The sequence below is a fragment of the Ascaphus truei genome, chromosome 18, assembly GCF_040206685.1.
Source record: "Ascaphus truei isolate aAscTru1 chromosome 18, aAscTru1.hap1, whole genome shotgun sequence".
NCBI classification, from domain to species: Eukaryota; Metazoa; Chordata; class Amphibia; order Anura; family Ascaphidae; genus Ascaphus; species Ascaphus truei.
The window spans coordinates 16,337,522-16,351,782 of NC_134500.1; the positions used below are offsets into that span (position 1 = coordinate 16,337,522).

General features: G+C 45.4%; 1 protein-coding gene across 3 annotated transcripts in view; it reads right to left on the reverse strand.

Moving 5' to 3' along the window:
* Nucleotides 1-14,261, reverse strand: part of GNB5 (G protein subunit beta 5) — a 29,493-nt gene that overhangs the window by 14,637 nt on the left and 595 nt on the right. For all 3 annotated transcript variants that reach the window (XM_075575697.1, XM_075575699.1, XM_075575698.1), the window contains exons 2-7: nucleotides 13,237-13,381; nucleotides 7,448-7,559; nucleotides 4,407-4,543; nucleotides 3,920-3,961; nucleotides 2,369-2,445; nucleotides 1,402-1,534 (exon numbers count right to left, since the gene is read on the reverse strand). In XM_075575697.1, coding sequence (XP_075431812.1) covers nucleotides 1,402-1,534; nucleotides 2,369-2,445; nucleotides 3,920-3,961; nucleotides 4,407-4,543; nucleotides 7,448-7,559; nucleotides 13,237-13,362 — 627 coding nt within the window. In that variant the 5' untranslated portion in view covers nucleotides 13,363-13,381. The remainder of the gene's footprint in view (nucleotides 1-1,401; nucleotides 1,535-2,368; nucleotides 2,446-3,919; nucleotides 3,962-4,406; nucleotides 4,544-7,447; nucleotides 7,560-13,236; nucleotides 13,382-14,261) is intronic.

Genomic DNA, 14,261 nt, shown 5'->3' on the forward strand with positions numbered 1-14,261 from the left:
TGAGAGAGGCGCCCAGCAAGGTGAGAGAGAGGCGCGCCCAGCAAGGTGAGAGAGGCGCGCCCAGCAAGGTGAGAGAGGCGCCCAGCAAGGTGAGAGAGGCGTGCCCAGCAAGGTGAGAGAGGCGCCCAGCAAGGTGAGAGAGAGGCGGGCCCAGCAAGGTGAGAGAGGCGCGCCCAGCAAGGTGAGAGAGGCGCCCAGCAAGGTGAGAGAGGCGGGCCCAGCAAGGTGAGAGAGGCGCCCAGCAAGGTGAGAGGCGCCCAGCAAGGTGAGAGAGAGGCGCGCCCAGCAAGGTGAGAGAGAGGCGCGCCCAGAAAGGTGAGAGGCGCGCCCAGCAAGGTGAGAGGCGCGCCCAGCAAGGTGAGAGAGGCGCGCCCAGCAAGGTGAGAGAGGCGCGCCCAGCAAGGTGAGAGAGAGGCGCCCAGCAAGGTGAGAGGCGCGCCCAGCAAGGTGAGAGGCGCGCCCAGCAAGGTGAGAGAGAGGCGCGCCCAGCAAGGTGAGAGAGGCGGGCCCAGCAAGGTGAGAGAGAGGCGCGCCCAGCAAGGTGAGAGGCGCCCAGCAAGGTGAGAGAGGCGCGCCCAGCAAGGTGAGAGAGGCGCGCCCAGCAAGGTGAGAGAGGCGCGCCCAGCAAGGTGAGAGAGGCGCGCCCAGCAAGGTGAGAGAGGCGCCCAGCAAGGTGAGAGGCGCGCCCAGCAAGGTGAGAGAGGCGCGCCCAGCAAGGTGAGAGAGGCGCCCAGCAAGGTGAGAGAGGCGCGCCCAGCAAGGTGAGAGAGGCGCCCAGCAAGGTGAGAGGCGCGCCCAGCAAGGTGAGAGAGGCGCGCCCAGCAAGGTGAGAGAGGCGCCCAGCAAGGTGAGAGAGAGGCGCGCCCAGCAAGGTGAAACAGGCGCGCCCAGCAAGGTGAGAGAGGCGCCCAGCAAGGTGAGAGAGGCGCGCCCAGCAAGGTGAGAGAGGCGCGCCCAGCAAGGTGAGAGAGGCGCCCAGCAAGGTGAGAGAGAGGCGCGCCCAGCAAGGTGAGAGAGAGGCGCGCCCAGCAAGGTGAGAGAGAGGCGCGCCCAGCAAGGTGAGAGAGAGGCGCGCCCAGCAAGGGGAGAGAGGCGCCCAGCAAGGCGAGAGAGAGGCGGGCCCAGCAAGGTGAGAGAGAGGCACGCCCAGCAAGGTGAGAGAGGCGCGCCCAGCAAGGGGAGAGAGGCGCCCAGCAAGGTGAGAGAGAGGCGCGCCCAGCAAGGGGAGAGAGGCGCGCCCAGCAAGGGGAGAGAGGCGCCCAGCAAGGGGAGAGAGAGGCGGGCCCAGCAAGGTGAGAGAGAGGCGCGCCCAGCAAGGTGAGAGAGGTGCGCAACTGCAAAGTTTGACTTCACTGACGCACTGCATTGTGACGGAGGCTTTTTGTGCCAATAGTCCTTTACCTGCATATCCGAGTTGGTGAAGCTGCAAGCGGACAGATAGTTGGTGTGCATCGCAACAGACTTCTTCTTTGCAGCCATGTTTTCATTCTTATCAAATGTCAGTGGGTATACAGAACACTTGTTGTCCAGACCGCTGCATGAAGCACAGAAAGACATGGGCATTATATAAAGAGGAAGGACAAAACAAATTATGTTTCAATTACAGTAATCCAAAATATCATTTTGTGGCATTGGCTAAATGTGAAGCTTCCCCCCCCCCCCCCCAATGTAAAAATATTAAGATCTATAACGATTTAAAGGCACAAACCCTTTGTGAAGTGTAAAACCGATTCATTGGACGCAGTATTACAGTAAGAATCCTGCTGTGTGTGAATATAATTTGAACCCCTAGACACGTATCAGTGTAGTTCCCGTCTTCACCTTGGACATTTAAACGACCGTCCAATAGGAAGCCGCAACAGTTGACGTTGCGGCTTCCTATTGGCCTGTAGGACAAGCTAGAATTTGAGGCCATATTAAACTCGCGAAAGGGGAGAACATTGGTATCTGCCCCATTAAATAGTTCAGTAAAAATAGCATGGTTTAGCTACGGAGGACACCTCCCCCATTCAATTTAAAGTAACATAAAAATAATCATTATTTTAATACAAAGGTGGTCTTTAACCAGTTTACATGTTTCATAATGAGGTTTTCTGTGTGTTTTTGTAGTCATTTTGTGTCATCTTCCACTTTAAAACCAGATCAAGTGCCATATTTACTAAGCAGTGCTACTCCATAATCCACCTACCAGCACAGGTGTCTTATAGATCACTTGTTAGTAGACATGGCCCACCATCTCTAATGCTTTAGTAGAAAATACTACTTTTTCACATGATACAAATTTTTTTTTTGATGGTAAAATAACCTTAATTTTTAATATGCTACCTAAAATAACAATATAAAATGGTATTACCAGGTAAGTACTTACCCGCATGCAATAGCACAACCAGATGGAGCATAAGCACATGCCATCACCCAGGTACAAGGCATGGTAACTGCATGTTCCTAGAATTTAATACAAAGACACTGTGTACTGTGTGGAAAGGACAAACTGAATGACTGATACATTCAGACAGGGGTACTAATACAGCAACACAACTCTGTTTATTTGTGTAGCTCCTTTTACAACATTGTACTTCCAGAGTGTCATGGTCCCTGGAACCATAACGGACAATGCTGCATTTGGCTTTTGTATAGTCAGCAACTGTATGTGCTGAGGTCAGAATCCCACCATGTTGCTGGCAGGGTCTGGGGGGCAGTGCTCTGCTAGAACTCTATGGAACCCCTGGCAAATTCCTGTTTGTCCATGAAACTCAATGTGTCGTAGTCTGTTTACTCGCAATCTGCTTTTACAAAAAGACAAAATTCTGTAGGTTAGAATACGCTACATAAAATCTAAGATTTTAGGACATGACTATTTTGTACAATTTCGTATTATAGTACTATGACAAAATAATGCAAATATGTTGACATTGTAAATCAACCAATTGTAAATCAAGTATGGAGTAACCACTAATGAAAACCTCTTGGAATCCCAACTAATAATTTTTCACGCAGCCTGCCATTAACACACCTGAGGGCTGGGACCCGCTGCGCCCGGGGGCGCGGGCGGCCGCGTGAGCGTTCCCCACCAGCAGGGGAATCCTTCTGAGCCGGTCCCAGTCCCCCCTCGCTGAACGGCTCACTACGCGCTGTGACGCGTCAGCCGCCAGGGGATGCAAGAAAATTGTGATCCCGAGCGGTGACGCGTCACGTGGTGCGCTGATGAGCCTATCAGCGGTGGGGGCGGGAGCGGGAGCTGTAAGACAGCTTCCTACACAAGGTAGGGGGTGGTGTGTGTGTGTGTGTGTGTTCCCCATGTATTTGCACGCAAACCGAGAGATGGAGATTTGTTGAGAAGTGATCAGGATGGACAAGTGCTCGTAAATCGTAAATAAATCCAAAAGTTATAGTGTGCGCCCGCGTGGTTAAAGCTGCCTCTCTTCCTCGTGCGCAGGAGAGGAGCTGGAATTCGAATATGAAGAACGAATATGAGCCCAAGCCCGTGGAGGGAGGGGGGGGGGGGAGTAGCGGGTCCCTCCGCTCAAACCACGCCCCCCCCACTCCCACTCCCGCCCCGGCTCCCGCTCCCTACAGACCGCATATCGCGGTCTGTGCCTGTCAGCGCGCCGCCTGTCTGCAGTGCGGGCGCGCTGACTGAGGGAGCGGGGCCTTAGCCTTAGGAAGAGTTTCGCACCTCCAGTCCTTAAGGACCACTAACAGTGCAGGGTTTAAGGATACCCCCTGCTTGATCAAAGGTAGTTCAGTCACAATGATCGGGCCACCTGTGCTAATGAGAGGATAGCCTTATATCCCGCACTGTTAGTGGTCATTGAGGACTGGAGTTGGGAAGCTGCGGCCTAGGGCAAATTCATTTTATCACTCATCTTTTTGGTCATTAATAATGGACCTATGCAAACATGGACAAGGAGGGACTTACCTTGTTGGTGGTAAAAGCATCCCACACAATCACCTTTCCATCCTATAGTGGAAACAACATAATGATACGAAAGTTAGAGATCTCAGACATATGCAGAAAGAAATAAACATGTCAGACATTAGCCATACTACCTAAGCATAAAGAAAGTAAAATACGACGTAAGGTTTGGATTCGATAGTGTAATTTTTTTCTCCTGAATGTTACAGATTCAAGTCCACGCACCCTCATCAATAAAAATGTGTCTCCATTGGTATGGGCCATTAAACCCACGGAGAATAACAGAACTTTTGAACGTTCTAAGCACTTTCATTTGAGATTCTGCACAGCCAGCTAGTGCTCTCGTGTGTGTGTGTGTGTGTCTGTGTCTGTGTCTGTGTGTATGTGTATAATGACAACGGTGAGGGCAAAATAAATATTCTGGCAATTCTATACGAAATGTCGCTGCTCTCAGCCACACTTCTGTTACATAAGATTGTTGTTTCATTACCTGGGACGAGCTCACAATCCTTCTTTTGTCTTTACACCAGTCCATGCAGAGAACCTTATTACCGTGGCCCTTCAACGTTCTTCTCGTCTTCATTACAAATTGGCCAAGAGACTCAACACGCTCTGCCACTTGATGCACTACAACGAATAACATATCGTCGTCGGAGCATTTAATAAAACTTATGTGCTTATCTTAAATGTGTGTGTCCAATGCACAGTTTGCGCACTACTTACAGATTCTGATTGAGATACCAATTGTCACATTAATGCAAGAAAGCATAGGCAGGAACTGTCAATCGATTTTAGTATTTTTATTTTCTTATGTAGTAACCAGTAATTTTCTAAACCATGCAAATTGCAATAAGTGTATTGTCCTTAGTAGAAGGGAAAACAAGGATTTCACTACTAGTAACACCACCTTCTCATTGCAAGGCCAGTAACCACCCTCACACGGATCATTTGAAAAGCTATACGTGAGCAGGTTTACGGGCTCTGCACTTCTTTATCCCAGGGTGTGCTGAGAAGTTGTGTAATACGGCAGGCAGAAGCTTATAGGGCTCCATGTTATAAACGGATAAGAAGCAAAATGTGACGCAGAGTGCTCATATGCATGCCATTACCCAGAATCCCTCGCTTCAGTGGAAGCATTGTATGCAAAGAGATCATGGTTAAAGGCAGGTTTGTGGACCTGTCTGAGACATGTGGATGTGCTCACAGGTGATATTTTTATCAATATACACATGTTCTGTTTTGTACAACCTTCCATATAAGAGAATAACAAAGAACGGAGACTACAACACAATGAAGGTTAGATGTGAGAGTGAAGCTATTCTACAGGTCACAAAAATCTCTAGATAGTTTACCATACTATTAACTAGGAACTATTCCGCTAACGATGGGATCCTCACGGGTAGAGGAGCTGCACCCATTCACCCCAGGCTCCCCTCATGCAGAGTAACCCCTGTAAGCCAACAGGTAGCACCGTAGCACATAACGCCTGCAGTTTCCCTTAGGACTAGGGATGGAGTGTTACATTTGTAGCCCCGGACCCCCGTTACCTCCGCTCTCCGGGGCAAGGGCGAGTGCCGCAGGAGCCAAGCGGCGGACCCGCCGGCACTTCTGGAGGGTGGGAGCCGAACAGGGAGCACTCCGGTGCTCCGGAGGCCCCACGGCGGCCCGACAGTGCAGGGCGCCGCCATGGTGTACTTCGCGCATGCGCAGTGCAGATGTAGATGCGGCGGCGATCAGAGGCATTGCGCATGCGCAGTGATCGCGCGCACCGCACTAGCCTACCGGGGAAGGCTCTTGGAAGGGACTACATGTCCCATGAGCCCAGGAGCGCACCACATGACGCCAGGGAGCCAATAGGGTTGTAGTATCTCCCTGCTCTCAGGGATTTATACATTTCACGCGCGGAGCCCACGTTAGTCAGGACCAGGAAGAGCTAGGGGTAGGAGGTGAGTGCAGGGGTCTGTGACCCACAGCATTAGGCCAGCAGACCACTAGGCCCCAGTTAGGTCCTGAGCCACATTGATAGCTTGTTGTGCTATAGGGACAGGCCCTAGGTAGGGACTCTGCCCCATTATCTGTTTGGTAGTCAGGGACACAGTGCTAAGCAGTGCAGCCCTGCGAGGTGGGTTCTGGGCTCAGAACGCCACCAAAGACACAGAGACTTACGGCGATATTATCCACGCCGGAATTCACCCCACGCGGTGGCGGATGATGACGTCGGACCGGACGGAATCCCTGTTGTAGTCTGCGTAACCTGGGGTCGGAGCCCCGGGCAGGTATCATTCTACAAGTGCACCAACACTGTACAGCAACGCAAGAAGCACGCCTAAAGGGTGGGGGTATCACTTGGGGACACTTGCGTGGTAGAGTGGCCAAGGGCCCTGTATAGTACAGTTGGACACGGTGTAGGGGTACACGGTGGTTGGGAAGGATAATACTTTCAACGAGAGCAAGTGTTGTGTGATTCATATAGAGTATAAGTATACTTATGTGCTTGTGTTCAGTAAAGGCCGTTCTGTTTATACCAGTGAGTGTTATTGTGTTAGGTCCTGAGAGGGACTCCTCCCGCTCCGTCGGGATCCCTCCCAGGTGGAGGCGTTGCACTACGAGATATTGTGATATATGTATGTACCCCAGGCTCTCCATGCAGAGGCTTAAGCTCCTGATGGCCACACAGGTAAATGAGCACCAGTAAAGTCTGTATTCACAGGGAATACCCGTTACACATTAATATAATGCTTTCATTTATTTCAGTTTCATGTTTATATTTTCAATAGTCCCTCCAGTCAGAATAATAAATCTATTTCTAATTTTTGGGGCCTCAAACTTCATTCACAGTAGCTTAGGGCCTCAGAAGGTCAAAGTCCGGCCCTGACTGGGATGATAAACAAGAAGGACACAGTGACATTATGGGTCATAACTAAATAGTGATAAACTGTAGTTAATATGGCTTTATGTGCAATAGCATCAAATTTGCTAAATTTCCACTTAACTGCAAAAAACAGATGAAATATGCCCCTTTCCCCCCAGAAAACTTTGCAAAAAGAAGAAAGCATTACAAGTCAATGTTCAAGTAAAATAACCCTACATTGTGGTCACAATACCCTTTATATGGTGCAATTTTCGACAAATGCTGGCGCCATTCTTATCATTCTGGCTAAATTCCCACACAAGTTCCAATATTTTCTTGTATTCCAGGAGAGAAATTTGCACCTCTCCCATTTGCGAGGAGTCCAGGGGCGTACGTTTGTATACAAGACCCCCCCTCTCTCCCCAGCTGTATCCCTCTCTCCAGATGTGATGGTGCAAAGAACCAGGCCCTACCTATCACACCAGGGATGACCCAACTCCTGTCCTCACGGGCCACCAACAGGCCAGGTATTAAGGATATCCCTGCTTCAGCACAGGTGGCTCAATCAGTGGCTCGATTGAGCCACCTGTGCTCGAGCAGGGATATGCTTATACTCTGACCTGCTAGTGGCCCTTGAGGACAGGAGTTGGGCCACTCCGGCCCTATATGAACATACTCACATTCCACATCGTGCAGTTTGGCTCGCTCTTCCTCTAGCTTTCCCTTCAGGCTCTCCGCTTCATTCTTCAGGGAGGACAAGGTCTCGTTCTCTTGCAGCCCCTGGGTTGCCATCTTGAGATAAACGAGAGAGAGGTTACAGGGGAGGGAGGTGGCAGCGCAGCACTGTATATGATGGGGATAGCTGCACACTCAGGGATGCTGCTGCAGCAGCTGCTTGGTTGAAGCTGAGAACCAGGCACTTTTCTTTTTTTTTTTTTAAAGCAAGCACAGCTTTATTTAGTTATAGACAAAAATGCATGATGTCTTTTTCCATTGCATTATAGATATGCATTATGATTAGAGTGCCACAATGAATAAGCCAGAGAAGCCTGGAATAAGCTGTACGTCAATAATGACAGAGATAAAACAACGCACAATAAAATTATAAAAAGGTTTCAACACCATACGTTAATTCTAAAAACAACATTTTTTTTTTATCCCACAGTATTTTATTTTTATAGTTTTTAATGGTCCTCAGTGTGTGGTTTATTTGCCATCCAATGGTTGTGCATGTTTGTGTCTCATGACTATTTATAAAAGCAGACAAACGACACGATCCTATGACTCTGAGCAGTCAGGTGACATGGCGTAAAGTTGTACAATACACAAAAAGGAAAGTGCTGAAAGCCCTACTGCTTAAAAACAATGTGTGTGGTGACCACTGGTGACTAAATATAATCAAAAAGTGTACAGAGTACTTATACATACTGTATAAGCAATATATAGAAAACTGACCGAACAAGATCAGGGAAACATACATATAACAAATACAAACCGGCGCCTCAAAAAAGCCCAATAAATGCAAATATAAGGTAATATGAAACCTTATTACAGAAATCCAATCTGGAACATCCAGATCCACTGGAATAATCCACGAAGAAGTTTCCTCAGGACATGTGGGATTAAACACAAGGGACAATCATAGTGTGTACCCCGGGCATCCCTAAAGGGCTCCCTGCAATTTTCAGGTCATTTGAAAATTGTACCAACAACAGAAGAATTTACAATATATCTGATCTCAGATACATTATTAGAGAGGGTTGGGCCTCCTTACAAAATATCCGATTTCAGATGCGCTATTAGAGAGGGTTGGTGTTCCTTACAATGCATCTGATCTCAGACGCGCTATTAGAGTGGGTTGGGGTTCCTTACAATGCATCTGATCTCAGACGCACTACAGTATTAGAGTGGGTTGGGGTTCCTTACAATGCATCCGACATCAGATGCGCTATTAGAGAGGGTTGGGGTTCCGTAGAATGTCACAATAATAATAATAGCATGTTCTTGTATAGCGCTGCTAGTTTTACGTAGCGCTTTACAAAGACATTTTGCAGGCACAGGTCCCTGCCCCGTGGAGCTTACAATCTATGTTTTTGGTGCCTGAGGCACAGGGAGATAAAGTAACTTGCCCAAGGTCACAAGGAGTCGACCCCTGCTTCAAACTCTCAGTCAGTGTCTTTACTCACTGAGCCACTCTATAATTATAGAGTTCCTTAACCCCCCCCCCCCCCAAAAAAAGGTTGAAAATTACTGTGCTAGTTTTTATAAAATGTAACACCAACATATTTCCCAAAAATATAAACATGTACAAAAGCATATAGGAATAAATGTTTATGTCTCAAGGTTGTTACAGGTGTCATTATGTTTCTTAAAATATTTTGGAAAACAAAGCATACTGTTTAGGTATTATCCTGGCCTTTCTTGTGGCATGATTATGATTTTTTTTTTCTTGTTTTAATTAGGTTTTCCTTAGGTTCCCCTCCACCTGGCCACTCTTCCATAATGTGTGTACATCTCATCTTTCTTTAGCTTTTTAAATCTAAGGGGCAGATTAATCCGACACATTGCTAAATGCCATTCATGTCAATGGCAGTTCGCACCAGATCAGCTGCGATAATCTGCATTGGAACTTGATGAATCTGACCCTAACAGCATAATTCAAAACCAGGCACACATCAGAGAGACATGCAGAGATTAATATGATGTTTATGTTGTGTTTCTGTAAACATGACAGGTAATACTGGAAACCGCTCCCAAAAATAGGAAGAAAAGAGTTACAATTATTTTCACCCTGAATAGTATTGTGGGATAGAGAAGACATACACCTTTTTGTTAATAAAACTAAATCCAGCCAGTTAATTCCCACCCAGCAGTAGACTACTGTACAGATCTTACAAAACTAATCAGTGTTTTCAAATGCTGATCCTCCGGGGCTGCACATCTTCACCACCAAACCATACGCACATTAACCCTAATATCTTGAGATCAGCAGGAAAAATATGCAACACTTTATAATAAACCTAGGCCTTTTGTGGCCCTTAAGATAGACATGTTTTAAGCACTGCGCATAAGGTTGCCAGCTGGCTTTTCCAAAAAAATACTGAACACAATGGTGAAAGGTGCAACGCGCTCGAGGTACACACCCACACCTCTCCATGCTGTTTCCTCCTCTCCTTGACTCCACTCCCAGGCTCCTGACACCCCATCCTGATTAGCTGCTGCTGGGTAATGCAGCCAATCAGGATGGAGGAAGCTGCCCAACCCCGTAGCACCAGCCCTGCTCGGGGAAATCCCGTGGTCCCCCAAGTCGGTCAGGTCACTATGTCCAGAGAGGTAATACCAGTATACACATACATGTCCAGTATTACCTCTCATTTTTTACTGAACAGTGTGACTAAATGTAGGACAGTCCGGTTCAATACTGGACACCTGGCAACCCTAATCCACTAGGTGAATCATAGGCCACTACCACAGTACTATTTGCAAAAGGAGCTATTTTGCCTGGAAACGCAGAACATTTATGATGCAATGTACCAAGTAAAGTGTCATCAGCCCCTAATTTTCAAAGTCACAAACACATCTACAAATACAATATAACAACCCTTGGGAGGAAAGTGCTCCGTTGTTATCAGAAATAAATACAGGCAGTCCTCGTTTTACAACGCTTCGTTTTGCAACGAATGGCTTATCCAACGCTATGCAATGCATACCTATGTTCACTTTTACAATGCCAAAACGGCTTAGCTAACGCTCTTACGATGCTTTGCAAAGTTGTTTATCTGTATATAATATAAATATTATACTATATTATACTGTATAATATATATTTTTTTTTATATTATATATTATGTTATATTATATATATAATACAGTATATGCACTATATAATTTATGTATGTGCTGCATATCTTATTGTGTGTGTAAAATATTCGGTGTATTTTAGCATTAAAAATGCCTTCAGGAACGGAACCTTTCATTTAAACAGTGTTCCTATGGGAAAACGTGTTTCGCTTTACAACGTTTCGCTATCCAACGCCATTTTGAGTAACGCATTGTGTCGGATAACCGAGGACTGCCTGTAGTCCTGTTATTTTATGAAGTACACAGATTCAAATCTTATTTGTTGTTCATAATGGAGAGTTGTAGTGTGTGTACCAGTAGAATCACAGAATTATACTGTAGTACATTATTTCACAAAGTGACTGAGAGGGTGTTCAACACAACAAAAAGTGATATCTGATACATGCCATGTCTGTAATAGGAAGCTTGAGCAAAATAAGTTAGACAAGATTTTGATTTTCATGTAAAAATCAGTTACATGTTATTTTAAGCGTTTTTTTTTTTTACACAATTACATCACAGTAGCAACAAGGCATTGACTAGTCATCAAAGCCTATACTATATACTTCTTAAAACGTAGCCACATATTAAGGAACATTTAGATTTACCCTCTGGAAGATATACAGAATGAAATTTTAAATACAATAGATATACTGTATCTCCTTATAGGAACAAGCCATTTTCTTTGATTTCATTATTTTCATCTCTCCGACCATGCTTTATGGATTAGTGCAGCGGAGGCGCACTGAGATTCAATACATATCCTTATGCCATCTTCTCCTGAAAGAGCTCAAGCCTGTACTTGTTCCCCCACTGCTGTTGGTTTAGGAACAATGGGAGTGCAACAACAGGTGTGTGCTCTTGCAGAAGAAACAGAAGCCAAACATGATTCTCAATGCATTTTAGCATCTTTAATTCTTTAAATTGCATAAAATACATTGGCAATAAAGATGTTTGCCTGCTCATTCATGCTAAGGCTGCAGCAGATTTGTGCTTTGCCTACAACTCCCTTAGCCATGACATTTGGGAAAGATACACCTTTTGCTGCAACGCATTGCATTGTAATGTTGACCTTACACAGCTAAATGGTCCATGTCCATCAGTGATTCAAAATCGGTGATTAATCCATTAGTCTTGTTGCTTATGAAACCCCCCCTTTGGTATTACTACTTTATTCAAGGGGTTAATGCACCCTAGACGGTTGACTATAGGTGTAACTACAGTGTAACGCACTAATCACCTGGTGTAGAGTAACTAGGCAGAAACCTAGCCATGCCCACCTTCTAGGTGTTTAGTGATGTCATTGGGTAATAGATACTTTGCAGAATTCAAGCCACTCCCTCTGTAGGCCTAGTGATAATGACATCACTAGGGGATTATAAATATATAACATTTTAGGTTCAGATCCCAGGAGGAGACAGAGATGTGGGATCTCACTATCACATTGCGATGCTCTGCAGGGCTCTCTGTATCTCAGACGTTGTGACGATCACCCAATGCAAATTATTTTTTATTACATATAGCATGAGTCCTGCTGATGTGAAATTCTGTGTTTAGTAGTAGTAGGAGTCAGGGAAGTGTCACTTCTAAGACATAGGGCCGCTCTATATGGTCCTGAGGCGTGTTCTACCCACAAGAGGGGATGGCAAGGTACTCCATAGGAGGCTCCCTAGTAAGGACCTTGGAGTGTCATCCAGGAGCTGCAAGGAGAAAAGGTTCCCAGATACCCCAGTATAGGGGGTGAGAATCAAAAGAGCTCTATTAGGGTCATAGGGTTTGGACCCTCAAGCAAGAGGGCACCCTGCCAATGGGCCCCAGTGGATAAAGAACAGCGTCAGCTACCTGTAGGTAATGGATTGCCATAAATATAGTGCCGAGGTGATAGGTTATGTGACTCTTTGGGTATGCTGTGTGGGCACTCAAATAAGTAATTTCACAGTCTATGTGAATAAAGATACAGAAAAGTTCCTGGCACCTTCTATCATTTCTTTTACTGCTTACCGTACCAGCCCTGCACGCATACCAGCACCCTGGGGAAAATGTAAGAGACACTGTGCAAGATCTGAACCAAATACATACACTTTTATGTGGCACTCTTTTATTGGCCCGGGAAAGAGGGGTTACACTTAGAATCAATGCTAGTCCCTTGTTTGACCGAGGTCTCTGCGTTAAAATGCAGGCCTTTCTAACAACTATAGGGGGCAAGCATAGAAATGTCTTACAGTGACTAAAGACATTTATATCATTTAAACGTACAAAGCAGCAGTTGATAGTAAAACCCGGTCATGATGGCAAAACCTGTTAGGCCTTGTTTCTTCATCTTTCAATAACCACTGAGTTCTACAGGTTGAAGATGCTTCCAGGGTGGCAATGGAAAGGCCTTCATGAAAACGCATCTCTATCCATAAAAATGTGTGTTATCAAATCGTTATTTTGGCTTCCTCCTGCTAATTGTTAATATTTCCTTACTTGCTAATGTACCTTTGCATATGAGTATGTATTGGCAACATTTCACCCAGGCTTAATTGCACAACTACTTTATTTTATATCAGTACGATTGTCATTCAGCTACATTTTCATTGTTAATGTTCACTACTTTGTGTAATGAGGTTTTCAAATGTTACCGTACCAGTTCCGCACATAGTGAACAGAGAGACACTGGTTCAGCTTTGATGTAAATGGTCCTTAAGGGTCTTTCCCTGTAGCATTTGGTGCACGGACCAAACAAGACCGCTAGAAAGGTTTGATCACACATCCTTAACGTTTAAATGCAGCTGAAAGAGATAGACAGAGAATTAGCTCCCGCCCCTTTCCTTTATTTCCATAGCAGCCACTGGACTGGAATCAATAAATAGAGACCTGCAGGCAGGGTAAGATGCCGTAGTGAATTCCCCTTGCTTTTGTAAATAAATACATCACTACATGGTTTTGGCTTTACAAGAATATCAGAGGAAATGTGCAAGTTCAGCTTAATAGGTTTGTAGGAGTTGGCAAGAACCGGGGTAAAGGTGTTGTACATATAGGAACAGCAGCTTAACAAGTAACAAAGTAGAAAGATACAACATGCATATTTACGCTGTGCCTCAGCAATATTTTAAACCAGAGAAGCTTTTGTGCTCTCAGTAACATTTAAAGCTGCAGACCAAGCAATATCCTACATGTGTTTTTATAATAAATCAGTTCTGTACTATGAGAAAATACTTGTAGCATTTTTTTGAAACAATTCTGAATTACATTTTTTATGTATTATAATGTAATGTAACAAACATTTTTGTTTCTATAGCAACCATTTACAGTCTCATTCCCTTCCTCTTCTGAAACAGGCTCTGGCACACCCCTTTTGAGCCCTGCCCCCTCTCTAGCAGTGCACCAATTGTATCTAGTGACTGTCTGGTCACATGATCTTCCCCACAGAACTTGGCATCTTTCTGCTGCACTGAAAGCCATTTAGTGAACCCCAGAGCCGAATCTTTGCCGATCGATCACAGGAGAACAGATCGATCATCAACTTAGCTAATTACTTATTGTGTGGATTGTATTGATGCACATATTAAAGGGGGAAAATTAAATTTAAAAAAAAATAAACAGCAGCTTGGACTGCTGTTTTAAGATGAATACATTCATAACATAATGTAAGTACTTATATGACCAGGT